Source organism: Salvia splendens, chromosome 10 (assembly GCF_004379255.2).
Source record: "Salvia splendens isolate huo1 chromosome 10, SspV2, whole genome shotgun sequence".
Taxonomy (NCBI): Eukaryota; Viridiplantae; Streptophyta; class Magnoliopsida; order Lamiales; family Lamiaceae; genus Salvia; species Salvia splendens.
Genome location: NC_056041.1, coordinates 1,413,028 through 1,427,787, shown reverse-complemented (window position 1 = coordinate 1,427,787; position 14,760 = coordinate 1,413,028). Strand labels below are relative to the sequence as shown.

General features: G+C 38.6%; 3 protein-coding genes and 1 pseudogene across 7 annotated transcripts; 2 read left to right on the top strand and 2 right to left on the bottom strand.

Moving 5' to 3' along the window:
- Positions 1–32: 32 nt before the first annotated feature.
- LOC121752911 (nucleolin-like) lies at positions 33–1,203 on the bottom strand. Its single transcript, XM_042148012.1, has 3 exons — positions 980–1,203; positions 613–656; positions 33–526 (listed from the first exon to the last, which is right to left on the bottom strand). The coding sequence occupies exons 1-3, from the start codon at positions 1,076–1,078 to the stop codon at positions 178–180; spliced, it is 492 nt and encodes a 163-aa protein (XP_042003946.1). The 5' UTR covers positions 1,079–1,203; the 3' UTR covers positions 33–177.
- A 1,761-nt stretch (positions 1,204–2,964) lies between these two features.
- LOC121752098 (topless-related protein 1-like) lies at positions 2,965–9,092 on the top strand. 2 transcript variants are annotated; one of them, XM_042146983.1, is made up of 25 exons: positions 2,965–3,006; positions 3,871–3,971; positions 4,050–4,229; positions 4,300–4,413; positions 4,498–4,656; positions 4,733–4,850; positions 4,926–5,070; positions 5,272–5,330; positions 5,396–5,549; positions 5,630–5,718; positions 5,801–5,870; positions 5,942–6,012; positions 6,098–6,193; positions 6,270–6,365; positions 6,452–6,573; positions 6,648–6,882; positions 6,956–7,120; positions 7,210–7,269; positions 7,341–7,490; positions 7,561–7,836; positions 7,912–8,040; positions 8,115–8,210; positions 8,276–8,464; positions 8,569–8,735; positions 8,812–9,092. In XM_042146983.1, exons 2-25 carry the CDS (start codon positions 3,892–3,894, stop codon positions 8,954–8,956), a joined length of 3,165 nt encoding a protein of 1,054 aa, XP_042002917.1. In that variant the 5' UTR covers positions 2,965–3,006; positions 3,871–3,891; the 3' UTR covers positions 8,957–9,092. The 2 variants fall into 2 exon arrangements, with proteins under 2 accessions (XP_042002917.1, XP_042002918.1); XM_042146984.1 differs by lacking the exon at positions 2,965–3,006 and adding an exon at positions 3,081–3,233.
- Positions 9,093–9,420: 328 nt separating this feature from the next.
- Positions 9,421–11,475, top strand: LOC121750117 (annotated as a pseudogene).
- Positions 11,456–13,885, bottom strand: LOC121750118 (protein MEMO1-like). Of its 4 annotated transcripts, none has more exons than XM_042144575.1 (9): positions 13,801–13,882; positions 13,658–13,722; positions 13,083–13,167; positions 12,928–12,996; positions 12,717–12,829; positions 12,294–12,405; positions 12,083–12,226; positions 11,833–12,007; positions 11,456–11,724 (listed from the first exon to the last, which is right to left on the bottom strand). In XM_042144575.1, exons 2-9 carry the CDS (start codon positions 13,707–13,709, stop codon positions 11,599–11,601), a joined length of 876 nt encoding a protein of 291 aa, XP_042000509.1. In that variant the 5' UTR covers positions 13,710–13,722; positions 13,801–13,882; the 3' UTR covers positions 11,456–11,598. The 4 variants fall into 4 exon arrangements, with proteins under 4 accessions (XP_042000509.1, XP_042000512.1, XP_042000511.1 ...); XM_042144578.1 differs by having other exon boundaries at positions 13,103–13,167; positions 13,801–13,856; XM_042144577.1 differs by having other exon boundaries at positions 13,103–13,198; positions 13,658–13,885.
- Between the last annotated feature and the right edge of the window lie 875 nt (positions 13,886–14,760).

Sequence of the window (14,760 nt, the reverse complement as noted above, 5' to 3'; positions counted from 1 at the left end):
ATTAAGGCATGTTTGGCATCATTGAAAGCCCATATCAAATCATCAATTTATTATCTAAGTAATAACACTAAGAAACAAAGAAAAGATAGTGAAAGCATTGATATAAAAAAATTACATCCTATGCAAAATTCAAAACTAAAAAACACAGAGACAAGATGATTGATCATATATCTAGGCTCATTTCCTCCTTTTAGTAGGTGGTTCTGGAGTCTCCTCCTCTTCCTCTTCTTCTTCTTCCTCCTCTTCCTCATCCTCGTCCCCATCATCATCATCTTCATCCTCGTCATCATCGTCTTCTTCCTCATTGTCCCCACTTCCAGCACCATCACCATTTGCAGCGGGAATGTCCTCCGGATCTTCCTCATCACCACCTTGGTCCTCCCCTTCCTCGTCCCCTCCTGCATCTTCATCCTCCTCGTCTCCACCTTCATCATCCTCATCATCGTCTTCATCATCATCATCATCGTCTTCACTGGCTTCTTGATTCTCTGGCTGCTTCTTCATGCCGAGCTCAGTCATCAAAAGCCTTCAAACAACAAATGCTACCATCAATGCCTAACTAAATAAACTACAAACTGAAGAACATTTTAGAAATGAGACTAGATATCTCACCTATCTAGCACTGTTGATTCAGCTGCGTTTGCAAGAGCTCCTATCTACAAAAACAATCAACACAAACCAACTCAACCACAAAGCTCATCAATCAATAAACATTATCTGAAAATCCAATTAGTAACATAATCATTAAATACGAACGAAATTCAACAAAAACCGAATGGATTCGAAACCAACAAATGACAAAAACAGTCTTCGATACTCATATTTTTGGCACATCTACAACCACATCACCATTAATTACACAATACTAAAACGGAACCGCCGAAAAATCACAGCAAAAATTGAGAGACGCACGAGCACATAAGCTTCAACAACCGCGCTAAAAGAACAGAATTTGGATCAAGCAAAGGAAGAACTGTACCGTGGAGAGCAGAGCGGTGGAAATTTGAAGGAGGAGAGCCTCAATCGCGAAGGTGGAGAGGCTCTGAGCGAGGAACGCAGCCGCAGTTTGAGCCTCCATGTAAACCCTAACGTAATTTGGCAGAAATCAATGGAAGTAGGAAGAGTAGATGTAGATGCGTGTGAATTTATACACGACTGAGATCTAAAACCCTAACTCAATTAATTTATTTCCAATTTGGGGGTTTTATGAATATGAAGGGAGGGGGTCGATTAACCAGGGTTTAGATTTCTTTACTTTTTTCTTTTCGGAAGATTCAAGTAATTAAATTAAAATTTCCATTTTCGACGTCAATTATAGTGAATAAACTCATATATAAATCAATTAATATTTAGGAATAGTTATAAATTGATGTATATGCATAGGTATTTTGTGGTCATTTTTTTTGCCACCAAAAACTGTCTCTATTCAAAAATAAAAGGTTTCTTTCTATATTTTAACCATATTTTTAATATTCTCTCATATTTTATTCACATGTATTCACGTTTTCTCTGTCTTACTTTATCAATTCTCATTAAAACTCGTATCGTTTATCCATAAGTCTATTTTTCATTGACAGAAGGATTATTAGTTATTAATATATTAATTATATTATACATTTTAAAACTTAATTTGAAAAGGATTGGTCGTTTTCAAACTTAATAGTATTCCCTCCATCTCATAAAATGCATTTTCTATTTTCGTCCGTCTCACAAAAATATGTGCATTCCATTTTGAAAATTTATATCAATTTAATAACGTAGGTTTCACTATCTACTAGCACAACTTTAACTACTACTTTCTTTTACTTTACTAATTTTGTCTTAATTTTCTTGACATATGCTTTGCCATATTTTATGGGGCGGATGAAATATATGCATATTTTTCAGAATATGATTAGTGATATCTTTAAAAGTATAATAATGGTAACTAATATTCCCTTTTGTCCTATAAAAATATGTGTATTTTTCATTTTCGTCCCATAAAATTCAGAATCATCATGCAGTATATCTTTACCAACCAAAGTCATTTATTTTAATTTCATTTTATTATTATTTTCATTATAATGTATCATTGAGAGAGAAGGATTAGAAGTGACTAGAAAGTGATAGATGTATCCACACTGCAAAAGTTAGAGTTGTATAATAAGCCCAACAACCTCAATGCACATTACATACTATATGTGGATCGCGTATGTTATATTAGCATTTTACCTTATTTTTACACTCCATGGTTAATGCATTCGAATATACTACAATTGAAAAAAAGATAATATACATAAAATACATGTACACATTATCTATATTAATTATATTATGCTCTTAATATGTCTTGAAAAATGTCACTAGAAAAGGTTTGATTTGAAGATTTATGATAAATTTACACATAATTTATACTTTTATTATGAGATAATTATAAAGATATCAAACGGAAAAAAGTTGCTTAAACATCAAATATTTAATTTGAAAGTCTCAATGTAATATGTATACTGTATTAATCTTTTATTTTAAATTAAATTAAATAATAATGAATTGATTTTAAACTTTAAAATCCAATTATATATACATTTATTAATGTACATTTATTGCCACTAATGTTCTAAAATTAAAGACACATAGTACATTTAGTCCAATTCATATTAAAATTCCAATATGTAGTAAATACATAAAGTGATTTTACATTCCAACATTTATTTATGAAATTAAATTAAAATAATAGGGAATGTGGTTAAAATACATTTACGTGTTTCAAAATGAAATTTTGGAAATTGAAGTACAAATGCACCCATTTTTTAAAAACAATTGTGAAAAAATGAATTATTGGAGAATCCAACAAACATTCCGATTCAACAGATTTTTTTTCGTCGTTTTTCCTCGAAACTTATCTGATAAGCAGACGTACTTATCACCCAAGTTCAAATAAATAACTCTGACTCTGACACAGACACTATGTGTTTTTTTAGAGTGAGAGAGCTTATTAGTTGCTTTGCTTTTTCTTCCAATCAAAAAGTAAGCATCTCACTGCTTTTTTTTTTCTCACTTTCCAGCTTGTTTGATTTTCCATTTCTATGGACTGTTTTTGAGTAAGAAAAGATGGAATCTTTGCCTTGATAAGAGTCATTCCATCATTTTTGTTTCATTTGATACTAGGGTTTTTCTTGATTTTGGCATAGATTTGATGAGAAACTATTTCAAAATAGTTGAATTCCCAACTTTTCTGATTTCAAGAAATTAAGGTCCATGTTTTTTATTTTTTAATTTGTTTTTTGGGTCTTTCCTCTATGAATTAGAATGCAAAAATGTGCCTGAATCTGACTATATGTGCTTATGGGCTTTGTGTGTTTTTGTTTTATTATCATTTTGTGCCTTTTTTGGACTATGTTCCCTTTGTCTGATGTATACATTTGTCTGATTTCAAGAAATTTAGGTCCATATGTTAATTTGTTTTGTGGTCTTTCCTTTTTATGAATTAGGCTACAAAAGTATGCTTAAATTTCACTATATGTGCTTATGGACTGTGTGTGTGTGTTCTTGAGCCTTATCATTTTGGTTCCTTTTGGACTGTGTTCCCTTTTGTTTATTGACATTCATATTAATATGATGTATGATTTGAAGAAATTAAGGTCCATATTTTGATTTGTTTTCTGGGTCTTTCCTTTATGATTTAGGACACAAAAATGTGCTTAAATTTGACTCTATGTGCTTATGAACTGTGTGTTTGTGTGTGTTCTTGAGCCTGATCATTACCTTAGTTTGATGAGAGGAGAAGAATAAATTATATTGATATGTTGATGCAACACATTTTTGGCAAGTTGATTAGTTCTAATTTGGCAAATTAATCTTTTGATTGTGAAATTATTGCTTAATTTATAGGTTAGGTGACAGCTGCCAGCAATGTCGTCTCTCAGCAAAGACCTAATGTTCTTGATCATGCAATTCTGTGATGAGGAGAATCTTAAGAAGACCGCACACATGTGAGTTGTTACGTTGGGCTCGTGTCGTTCCACTTGTTTTTCCAGATTCGTATCCCATGTGTATACCTTTTGTAATAGGCTTGAACAAGAATCGGGCTATTTCTTCAATATGAAGTATTTCGAGGAGCTGGTGCTGGATGGGAACTGGGACGAGGCGGAGAAATATCTCTCGAGCTTCACGGTCGCTGAAGACAACAAATACTCCACCAAGATATATTTTGAGATTAGGAAGCAAAAGTATCTTGAGGCCTTGGATAAGTAAGCTAGACTATGATGTTTTTCTCGAAATGTTGGCTTGTTTCTAACTCATTTGCATATGTTTCGACAGGCACGAGTTTCATACCGCCTTAGACATCCTTAAGAAGGATCTCAAGGTGTTTGCACAGTCAAACGAAGAATTATACAAAGAAATGGCTCAGCTCTTGGCACTAGATGACTTGAGGTATAATTAGGAATGGAATAAATACAAAATCATATCATAAAGAATTTCTATAAAGGTTGGTACTCTTATTTGGTAACATAACAGGGAAAATGATTCGCTCGCCCTTTATGGAGACACGTTAACTGCCAGAAAAGGCCTCCTAGGTGATCTTCGGTCTATCATCGAGGCAAACCCCCTTCTCCAAGGAAAAACTAGGTTTCCTCAAATAAAAAAGTCGAGGTTGAGGCGTTTGGTTAACCAGAGGTGGGTAATTCCACATTTTTTCGTGTTAAATATGTGTCCATCTGGGGTGAAGTGGTTATAATGTTACAATATGCAGTTTGAACTGGCAGCATGTGCTATGCTCACGTCCTCACTGGCAACCGCACATCGACACCCTCTTTACGGATCATAAGTGTCCTGGATCCGATAATATGCAGGCTCAACTGAGCTCGTTGGTAAGATTATTACTTTCTTCGTAGAGAAAGGCGTGTCGTTTCTCTATTAGACTTTTTGATTGAATTCTTCTGCAGCCGCCCTCACCTGTTGCAGTTGAATGGCCTCGAGAGAGAGACTCGTCAACTGATTCCCTCGTTACAATCAGGAACCATGAAGCTCTATCCGACCAAGGTCCTCTCGTTGTATTTGATTCACTTTCAGGGGCGGATCCACTTGGTGGTAATAAGGGGCAATTGCCCCACCTCAATATATTTCACTTATACTAATTTGTTGATTAATTTTTTTATTTTTTTAATTTCCTTTATAAATGCCCCACCTCAAACTTCTAAAATTTCTTCATGTATTTTTTTCCCTTGTTCACTTTCATGTATCTGCATCAGATTTAGACCTATATTTATACAACAAATTTGGTAACTGCAGCTTTAGCTGGGGAGGGTAGGCTCTATGTCGATGTTGAGTCAACGGAACATATAAACGAGGTACCTTGTAATTATGCTACATATTGATTCATGCAGTCCTCATATCGTTTGAACAATGAATGCAGGAGGAGGTCTCGCAGGCGGTTATTTCCACCCGTTGTCAAGCTTCTCGAAATGAACCTCCTATCGAATTTCCTAGCACGGTCGAACGGGTTTTGGATATAGGCTCGTCCATGACTAGCATGGATTTTCACCCTGTTCATGAGGCTCTGTTATTAGGTTGACAACTTAAATTTGGTAATTTTTCCCGAAATGTTACGTTCTAATCACTCGTGCTGCTGCTGAATCTATTCTTGTAGTCGGGAAATTATCCGGAGATGTGGAAATCTGGGACGTTGCTGCTTACAAGAAGCTGTTCAGAAGAGAATTTGTGGTCAAGTCGTTTATGGTAAACATCATCTTTTTTCTCTCGTTAATCTCGGCTTACTCACTTGAGTAGATAGACCGTGAACAAAATTGTGTGTGATCAGGACAAAATGGATAAAAATCACAGCATCTCCGTTACTCGTGTACTGTGGAGCCTTGATGGTTCTCTATTTGGTAAGCTCGAAAATTATATTTCCTTGAGCTACTCAAAACGGTTAACTTAGAACAAAGTTTATCGATGACAGGGGTTGCATATTCGAAAAACGAGCTACATTTGTATTATAAAAATGGCAATTCATTTGAGAAGAAATTGGAGGTATAGCTTCTGTTACTAATCATCCACGTGTTATGTTACATATACGCGTTACCATCTCTTATTTATCTAACTTTCTCCTCTCTAGATCGACGCACATATTGGCAGTGTGAATGATATAGCATTCTCTATAGCAAATAAAATACTTGTTGTCATAAGCTGTGGTGATGACAAGTTGATTAAGGTAATTTATGCGGTTATAAAGCTATTATGACGATTGACCTTTAACAATCTTTGATTTTTTTTAATGTTTCTCTAAGGTTTGGGGTGCGGCAAGTGGCGCTAAACTGTATACCTTTGAAGGCCACGAGGATCCCGTGTACTCGCTATGCCCTGGTTTGAAGAGAAATATCCATGTGAGAGTATACTCCTTATTACGTTGACCTTTTTTAACTCGTGCAAACGAGTGTGTTAATGCTTATCGTCTTTTTGCAATAAACAGTTCCTGTTTTCCATTTCCATAAGTGGTGAGATAAAAGTATGGTTATTCGATAATGAAGGATCGAGGGTGGCTTATTGTGCTCCCGGTTCCTGTCGTACGAGAATGGCTTGTGGCAATAAAAGGTGAATGATTGACCGGAGAACGTGTCTGTCCACATTAGTTGTGTATCTATGCTCTGATTTGTTTAAATTTTTAGGGTGTTTTTGTGTGGGACGGAGGAAAACGGAGAATCCTACCTTGTTGAATGGAATGAGAATGAAGGGAGTATTGTTAGGAATTACCAGTTACTTAGCAAATGCTCTTCGACTGTGGTTCAATTCAATACCTGCCTCGACCGGTTTCTGGCTGCTGGAGACGAGCATCTGATCAAAATCTGGGATATGGACAGCGACGAACTGTTAGCCGTTATTGATGCTGATGGTGGTTTGCAAGTAGGTTTCTTACACTTTGATGTCTTGAATCATTTTAAAGCTACTGCAAGATTTAACCGGGCTGTCTTGTTAGGCGAGCCCGTATATTTGCTTCAGTAAGAAAGGGAATCTATTGGCTGTTTCTGCTGTTGATAATCGAATCAAGATCTTGGCAAATGATTCTGGCCGTCGTTTTCTGAAAGAAGCCGCCTTCGATTTTGGTGATTCTGCTAAATGTGTAACAGAATCCTTCGGCAATGTCAGTTTCTACCAGAATCCTTTGTTAGTTTGTTTTGTGGCAACGACTTCTCTTCTAAATGCTCGTTCTCATTCGTATATTGTTCGCAGCTTTCTGTAGGTTCGTCGCCTTTTCCATGTCAAGGAGTTGCAGGAGGTAACGGGACTATGGTAAGTGGCCTTCGTGTTCTTCGTTTAGAATTGCTATGAACACGTTTTGCTGATTTTGTTGAAATTTGTAGGGAGGAGAGATTCTGGATCCAATGTGGATTACAGAACCGAAAGGGCGTGAAGAAACTACGAACAATATGGAGGCAACGAACGTTTCTAAAATCGTTGAAGTTTCTCGCTGCCAATCCATGCTACTCACTTCTGAAGTCAAGACTAATCTGGTGTGTTTCACAGAGAAGCCACTCTCGTATCACTGATTTTTCGTGATTTAGTAATGTTTGATGGCTGCAGATACGGAGATTGGTGTACACGCACACAGGTAATGGCATTCTCGCATTAGCAGAAGACGGAACTCATCTACTGTGGAGATGGGCGAAGAGTGGCGAGGCAACGATGAAATGTGCCCCTCGGTTATGGCAGCCGAGGAGCGGATTGTTAATGACCAACGACCTTCCTGACAAGAGCGGGGATGTGGTCACACCGTGCCTTTCGCTGTCGAAGAATGACTCTTATTTAATATCTTCGTCGGGGAGGGTGATTAGTTTGTACAACTTGCTGGGATTCAAGGTAATACTACTAGTTGAGACGCGCATGGTTTCTAAACGGCTTATATTTGTTCGTCTCTTGTGATGTGAATTGCAGAACATGAGGAACGTGATGCCATCACCGCCTGCTGCAACGTGCCTCTTGTTCTATCCACCGGACAACAACATAATAGCTATAGGCATGGATGACTCCACGATTCTCATCTACAATATACGCGTTGATGAGGTATTGCATCCCACGCCAACGTTCTACAAGTACCACGAGAAACGTGCATTTCTTGATTTTCTTTGGTTTTGCAGCGGATAAGCAAGCTCAAGGGGCATTCCAAACGAATCAGCGGATTGGCTTTCTCGACCAATCTAAACGTGCTCATATCTTGTGGGGTCGATACTGAGGTTAGTCCTCTCTACACCTCCTCGTGCACAGAGGCGCGTATTCTTGAAATGCTTTATTGCATCAGATTGTGCTGTGGGACTCTATCACATGGGAGAAGAAGAAAAGCACGGTGCTGCAGATCTCGGTTGGCTGGATGGCATCGGACTTGTCAGAGACGAACGTTGAACTGGACAATGATCAGCAGCACTTTCTGGCAGTGCACGAGACTCAGCTTGCCATATATGAAACTGCAACACTACGACGTGTGAAGCAGGTTTTCTATACCTATATACTGAATCTTCGTCTTCGTTTTCATCTTGTGTCTTCATATACATACATAAAAACCTCGAGATGATGATTTGCTTCATAAAAATTCAGTGGACTATCGCCAACTTCTGCACGCGAATATCCCACGCGACCTACTCTTGTGATAGCCGGGTGGTGTATGCTGCCATGAGAGATGGGATTCTCTTGATACTCGGTGCAGCAGACCTCGCCCCACGAATTGAGATAGATCCGTCTTCGTACCTTCCACCCCATCTAAGGTAACTCGGGACAACTTCCTAGCACCATTCAAGAATCTTGATCAATGTTTAACTCTCGTTTGTTGTGGGAATGTAGCTGTTACGTGGATCCGCTTGTTGTTGCGGCTCATCCACATAAACCGGAGCAATTCGCGTTGGGATTGTCGAACGGCGGAGTGGTCGTTATCGAACCCGAAGAATCTCAAGGCCAATGGACCATCAAGAACCACCTTGAATCTTGAACTTGAATCTTCTCATGGCCAGTGGATTATATCAGTTTTGATGTTTTCTATATTAAACGGATTTTCTTATTTAATCATATTGACTACATTATACTATCATTTTTTTATTTTGAAGCAATATATTATTAAGTACTAAGGGGCTTCTTGGCATTAATAAGTATTGAATGATATTGTTATTCTTTGATTGATTCAGTTCCTATGCTTGGTAACTACAAATGATATATGAATTATATGAATGAAATAAAATGAAATATGAATAATTCATATGTTGATTCTACTAAAAAAATATTTATTTAGAAATATTTTTGCTAAATATTTTTCTTGTGTGTGCATATGTGCGTTTGTGTGTGTGTGTTTGTAACTGGGCTTAAGGCCCAAATATCTCAACATCGACACATTATTTTATAGAGCAAAATAGCTAATTAGTAGTCTCCTAAGCAAAACAGTCAGTTTATTTGCTGAAGTCTAATTTCTAAATCTCAGTGAAAAAAGATTTCAACTTAATTATAACATTAAATAAAGTAAGATTTTTGGCCAAGAATGATTTAATTTTGGTCAAATAAATCTTGATTCCGTCAATATAGCTCTAAAATAACTCCCTTTTCTGGGTAAAAAATCTCATCTTTATCGATTTGGAGGGAGCCCTTTTCACTCTTGAGGTGAGTGCGATTTCCTTTGTTGATCCTTTTATTTGGGTTTATGTTTGCTGTGAATCCGATTTCCTATTCTTTTTCGTTTTTTTATTTATTGGTCATTTCATTTCCGTGTATAATGAGGCAAGAAAATGGCTTGATTTGGTGATGTTTAATGTTGAGGGAGAATTCAGTTGAATGTGGGTTTCTGGTCTGATAGATTGATAGATAGTCAACCAAGTTAATCGGTTTTGAAGTAGATTCTCTCCAAACGCTAATGAAAAACTTGATGTAATGCTGTTTCCTATTGTGTGAAATTTTGATCTAGTCAGAATCTCGAATTTTCTTTCTTGCTGTAAATCAAATGTTATCTCTGCTTTGTACATTTGTATTTTGTTGAAATTCATTTTCAAAATTTGAGCATTCCTATGATCTGGAGTTGACATAAATGGGTATTTTGTTGAAATTCTTATGAAAATTTTGTTGTAGGACGGCTTCTTCTTCATCCTCTTGTATTGATTTTCAAGAAAGAGGTGAGACAGAATGAAGATGGCATATCTACCTAAGCGCTACACCATTGTCATCCTCACCTTCATCTGCACCTGCGTCTGCTACATCGAACACCTCCGCTGCTGATGCTGCCGGGGTGACCCAGTCGAGCAAGGGCGTCATCCTCTCGACGTTCTACTACGGCTACCCCTGCTCCCAAGTCCCCGGCGGATCGGGGGCAGGCGCGTCCTCCTCCTCTGGTCCCTGACCTGCGCCTTCGTCCCGCTCGACCCGAACCGGGCCACGCTCATGGTCCTCGCCCGCCTCCTCGTCGGTGTGGCCCAGGGCTTCATCTTCCCTTCCATCCACACGGTCCTGGCACAGTGGGTCCCGCCCCACGAGAGATCGAGGTCCATGTCGCTCACGACCTCAGGCATGTACTTCGGCGCGGCCCTGGGGACGCTCGTCCTTCCCACCATCGTCAAGCACCGGGGCCCGCAGTCCGTGTTCGTGAGCGAGGCTGCTCTGGGCGGGATGTGGTCGTTGCTATGGTTCACGTAAGCCGTGGACCCGCCGCGTTCCGATCACCCGAAGGCGGCAGCTGCCGGCTTCGGCGGAGAATCGCCGTCGCTCCTGACCAAGATAGTCGACTCGAGCCGAGCACCGAGGATCCGAGGAAGAAGATCATGCTGAGCTTGCCTATCTGGGCTATTGTGGTGAACAATTTCACATTCCACTATGCTCTCTATGTGCTCATGAATTGGCTCCCCACCTATTTTGAATTAGGTCTACAGCATAGCCTTCAAGAAATGGGCTCATCTCATCAAAGATGCTGCCTTATCTCAACATGTTCCTATTCTCAAACATAGGGGGAGTGGCTGCTGATAAGCTGATCACCAGCAGGACTCTGTCGACGAGGAAGGTTCTGAACACGGTGGGGTTCACAGTGGCCTCGGCCGCGCTGGTGGCGCTTCCCCTGTTCAGGACGCCCGACGGGGTCGTGTTCTGCTCGTCGGTCGCTCTAGGGTTCTTGGCGCTGGGGAGGGCCGGATTTGCCGTCAATCACATGGATGTGGCTCCGAGGTATGCTGGGATCGTGATGGGGATATCGAACACTGCCGGGACGTTGGCTGGGATTGTTGGGGTCGACCTGACCGGCCGTCTCCTCGAAGCGGCCAAGGCGGCCGACCTCGATCTCACAGCACCAGAGAGCTGGAGAGCAGTTTTCGCTATCCCGGGTTTACTCTGTGTGTTTAGTTCTCTTGGTTTTCTTTTACTATCCACTGGAGAGAGGATATTCGACTGAGGCTCATTACTAATGCAGAATTCTTTTTCATTATTTACCACAAACTCTTTGTATAACCACAGAAATAAAAGCTTACTTGCAATGTTTGGAAATCTTGATTAATAGAATCGTCAACAAAAGGAAGTTGGAGAAAATAACAATGATCAAATGCCATTATTCTTTAAGTTGTTGCCATAAATTAAAAGTGGAAATTATCTTCTGCTCATTCCACAAATTTAAGCATCGATTTTGGCAGCAGCAGATGCATAACTTACACTGCTGTCCCTTGTGGATTTGCACTGGCTCGACTGCTCGTATCGAAGAAATCGAATCTTCACCTTCGTTGAGCTATTCTTCAACATCTAGTACAATTTGAAACACCAAATGTGATTAGGTATCGAGAAGAGGCGAAAAAACAAAAAAGCTTTGTAAAACAGCACAGAAAGAAACAAGGGAGGTGGAGATATTACGTGAAGGAAGACACTAATTGGGTGCCGTCCGCATATAGTGTTGTCAGTCTCCAAGAGGTAGTTCTTGAAGGCATCCGGATCTCCGGTTTCTATTATATCCATTCCCATTTTGTCCAATGCTTCGATGGACTTGTGGATGGCGCCGTGCTTTTTATCATAGTGCGTATAGTTGAACCTATACAAAACGGTTCAGAAAGGAAAGCCAACATTTTCACATTTCTATGCACAAGAGTTTGCCTGAGAGACATACCGGGAGCCCCAATGACAAAAATCTGAAGACACCGAGAAGAAATTCGTAGGGTCGTCCACATATTTAGCTAACAACCGGCCGAAGACAGCTTCATTTTCAGCGCTAAGAGCACCAACCAACATGGGAACAATCTTCACTGCATAGCTGCATCAAATTCATAATATGAGCCGAGAGCAAAGTAGCGAGAAATCGAGGTTTACCAATATCCTACCCCTGAAATACTTTAGCTAAATAAGGCAGGTGCATTTCCATGCTATGTTCAGCCTCGTCTACACGAAGATCCATCATTTCAAACTTTCCCGTAGCTTTTAGCTCCTCGTTTACTGGCAAAAAGGTCAAGCAGATACTAATTAAAGGAAGAATGTTATAGCAAAAACTATACCATGCTAATGTGTGCGAACCTATGGAATGTCTCACAACACATAAACCTAAAAAATTTCATTTGGAAAAAAGAAGATAACAGTCAATTACTAATTCATCGTTAGTTAAATGTGAACTTTTGCTAGACTCGATGCCACTCAAATTGCTTAAACAAGCCTACACAATCCAGCTTACATAAATACAAATTTAACATGTGCTTGCTACCAGTCATTTCTTTTACGAATAATCCTAGAAGTAGCAATAAGAACAATACCTTCCTGATCAATTGGTAGGTCGCCTATAGGCGTCTTGTAGACTGTAGCTTTTGAAAGCGCACATTTTGGAGTGTAATAGTGATGGGACGGCCCAAGAAGAAATATCCTAGTACTGCGAATCAGATAACGTTTCACAATCTTCAGACTCAAAAGAATTACACGGAGTCGAACAAAAGATGCAATACTTGGATATGTATCATGAAAACCTACATGTTAGAAGGATCAATGTTTCCAAAAGCATAGGCTGCTGCACGGCCCGAATAAGAATAACCTGCATGACTAAAAGGTACAAAAACACAAAATCAGAGTTGTGTCATCATCTCATATGTGCCAAGAATGAACAGTCCTGAATTCTGGCGACTTACGGCGCAACCACACCTCTTACATCTGAATTTTTGGGCAGCCCGGCAGCCCGGAGCCAGCCATCGAGCTCCTCAGCTAGTTCTTTAGCTGGAGATCAGAGACAACAATGACATCAAACCTTGTGACAAAGCAAATACTATGTCAAAGGAATTGCAATCTATTTTGATCAACAATTTCTCTATATAAGCATATCCCCCAAATCAACCAACTTTTCAAGAAGAGCAATAAAAATAGCAGCTTGTTGTCACACACTCATATCACTACTTACAGCAAAAATCAAACAACATAACTTAGCTGAACTTCCTCGATGAACTCGATTGCAATTAATTTAACAGAAAAAAATTGTGTTACACCAACAATCGGCTATCAGTCACTTCCATCCAAATTCAGGCACAAAAAAAAGCACAAAATCATTCAAGATCATCCCTTTTTCCCCTTTCTAGGTAAGAGTTTCAATGTGAGTGAACTCAATTGATGTTTCAGCAACGTAGGGACAAAATTGGGGGAATCTGAGCTCAATTAAGTAATCGAGGGGTGTGATTAGAAGAAGATCAAGGGAGAAATTAGGCGAACTTACGATTGTCGGTGTACCAAGAGCCAGCGTGCGAAGGTCTCCTAATCTTGTCCATGGCAGAAAAAGCCCTAATGCAAATACAAATTCTCTGTGATTTCACTGTGAATTGTTGCAGGATTTATCTGAATTGAAGATTAGATTCTCACGCAAAGTATATCAATCTTGACACATGATACACCTTTTCCTCAACTTTATGCAGAAGAATTCATTTAAATATAGACTGACTTTAAAATAATAATCTGGGACTAGTAATAATTTTGCATCATGATATACGCGAATATATACCTACCCTGATATAATTATAGTTAGTTTATTTGTTTTTTTTACAAGAGATCTCATTTAAGTCTATTCGTACTTATTTTTAAAGTAAATTTTTATTACACTCATCATTAAATTCATGAGATTGAATCTTATACAATTTAATCCTAGATTCATGTTAGCATTAATCATGTTCAAAAAATAGTTTAGTTTTTTTTTTGTTTTGATGAGTCCACCAAAATTAGTCTTTATCTATATTTGGAAGTTAATTACCAAGATTATTTTTCGTGAAAGAAGATAGTATTATTAATGAATTATTATGTTTTGTTGGTTTCGTTTCAACTTTTAAGTGTGTATTTATTATTGAAAAAGGCTATTTCTTCAAGGATTGGAGAAATATGGAAAAAGGGGGATTGGAAGAGCATATCCAGAATAGATGGTCTTATGAGAAGTCCGGCACAAGTTGCAAGTCATGCCTAGAAGCACTTCAAGCGCCGGGAGGAGAATAAAAAGAAGAGACTTAGCATTTTCGACTCTCTCATCTAATTCTCATACCAAGTTACTACCCTCATCCCGCATTAACTGTCACATTTACTTTTCTGCACTTGTTTTGTAAAAATGATAGTAATAAATAGTTAAAGTCGAGAAATAGTAAAATAAAAGAGAGAAAAGGGTAGAGATGAATCTTTTTTACATTATTCTCTCTTACTTTACTATTACTCCACTTTAACTATTTATTATCATTTTTACAAAACGAGTGCAAAAAAGTAAATGTGACAGTTAATGCGGGACGGAGATAGTATGAGTTTTAGGGCAACAATATTAGCAGCTACTACTATTAGATTAAA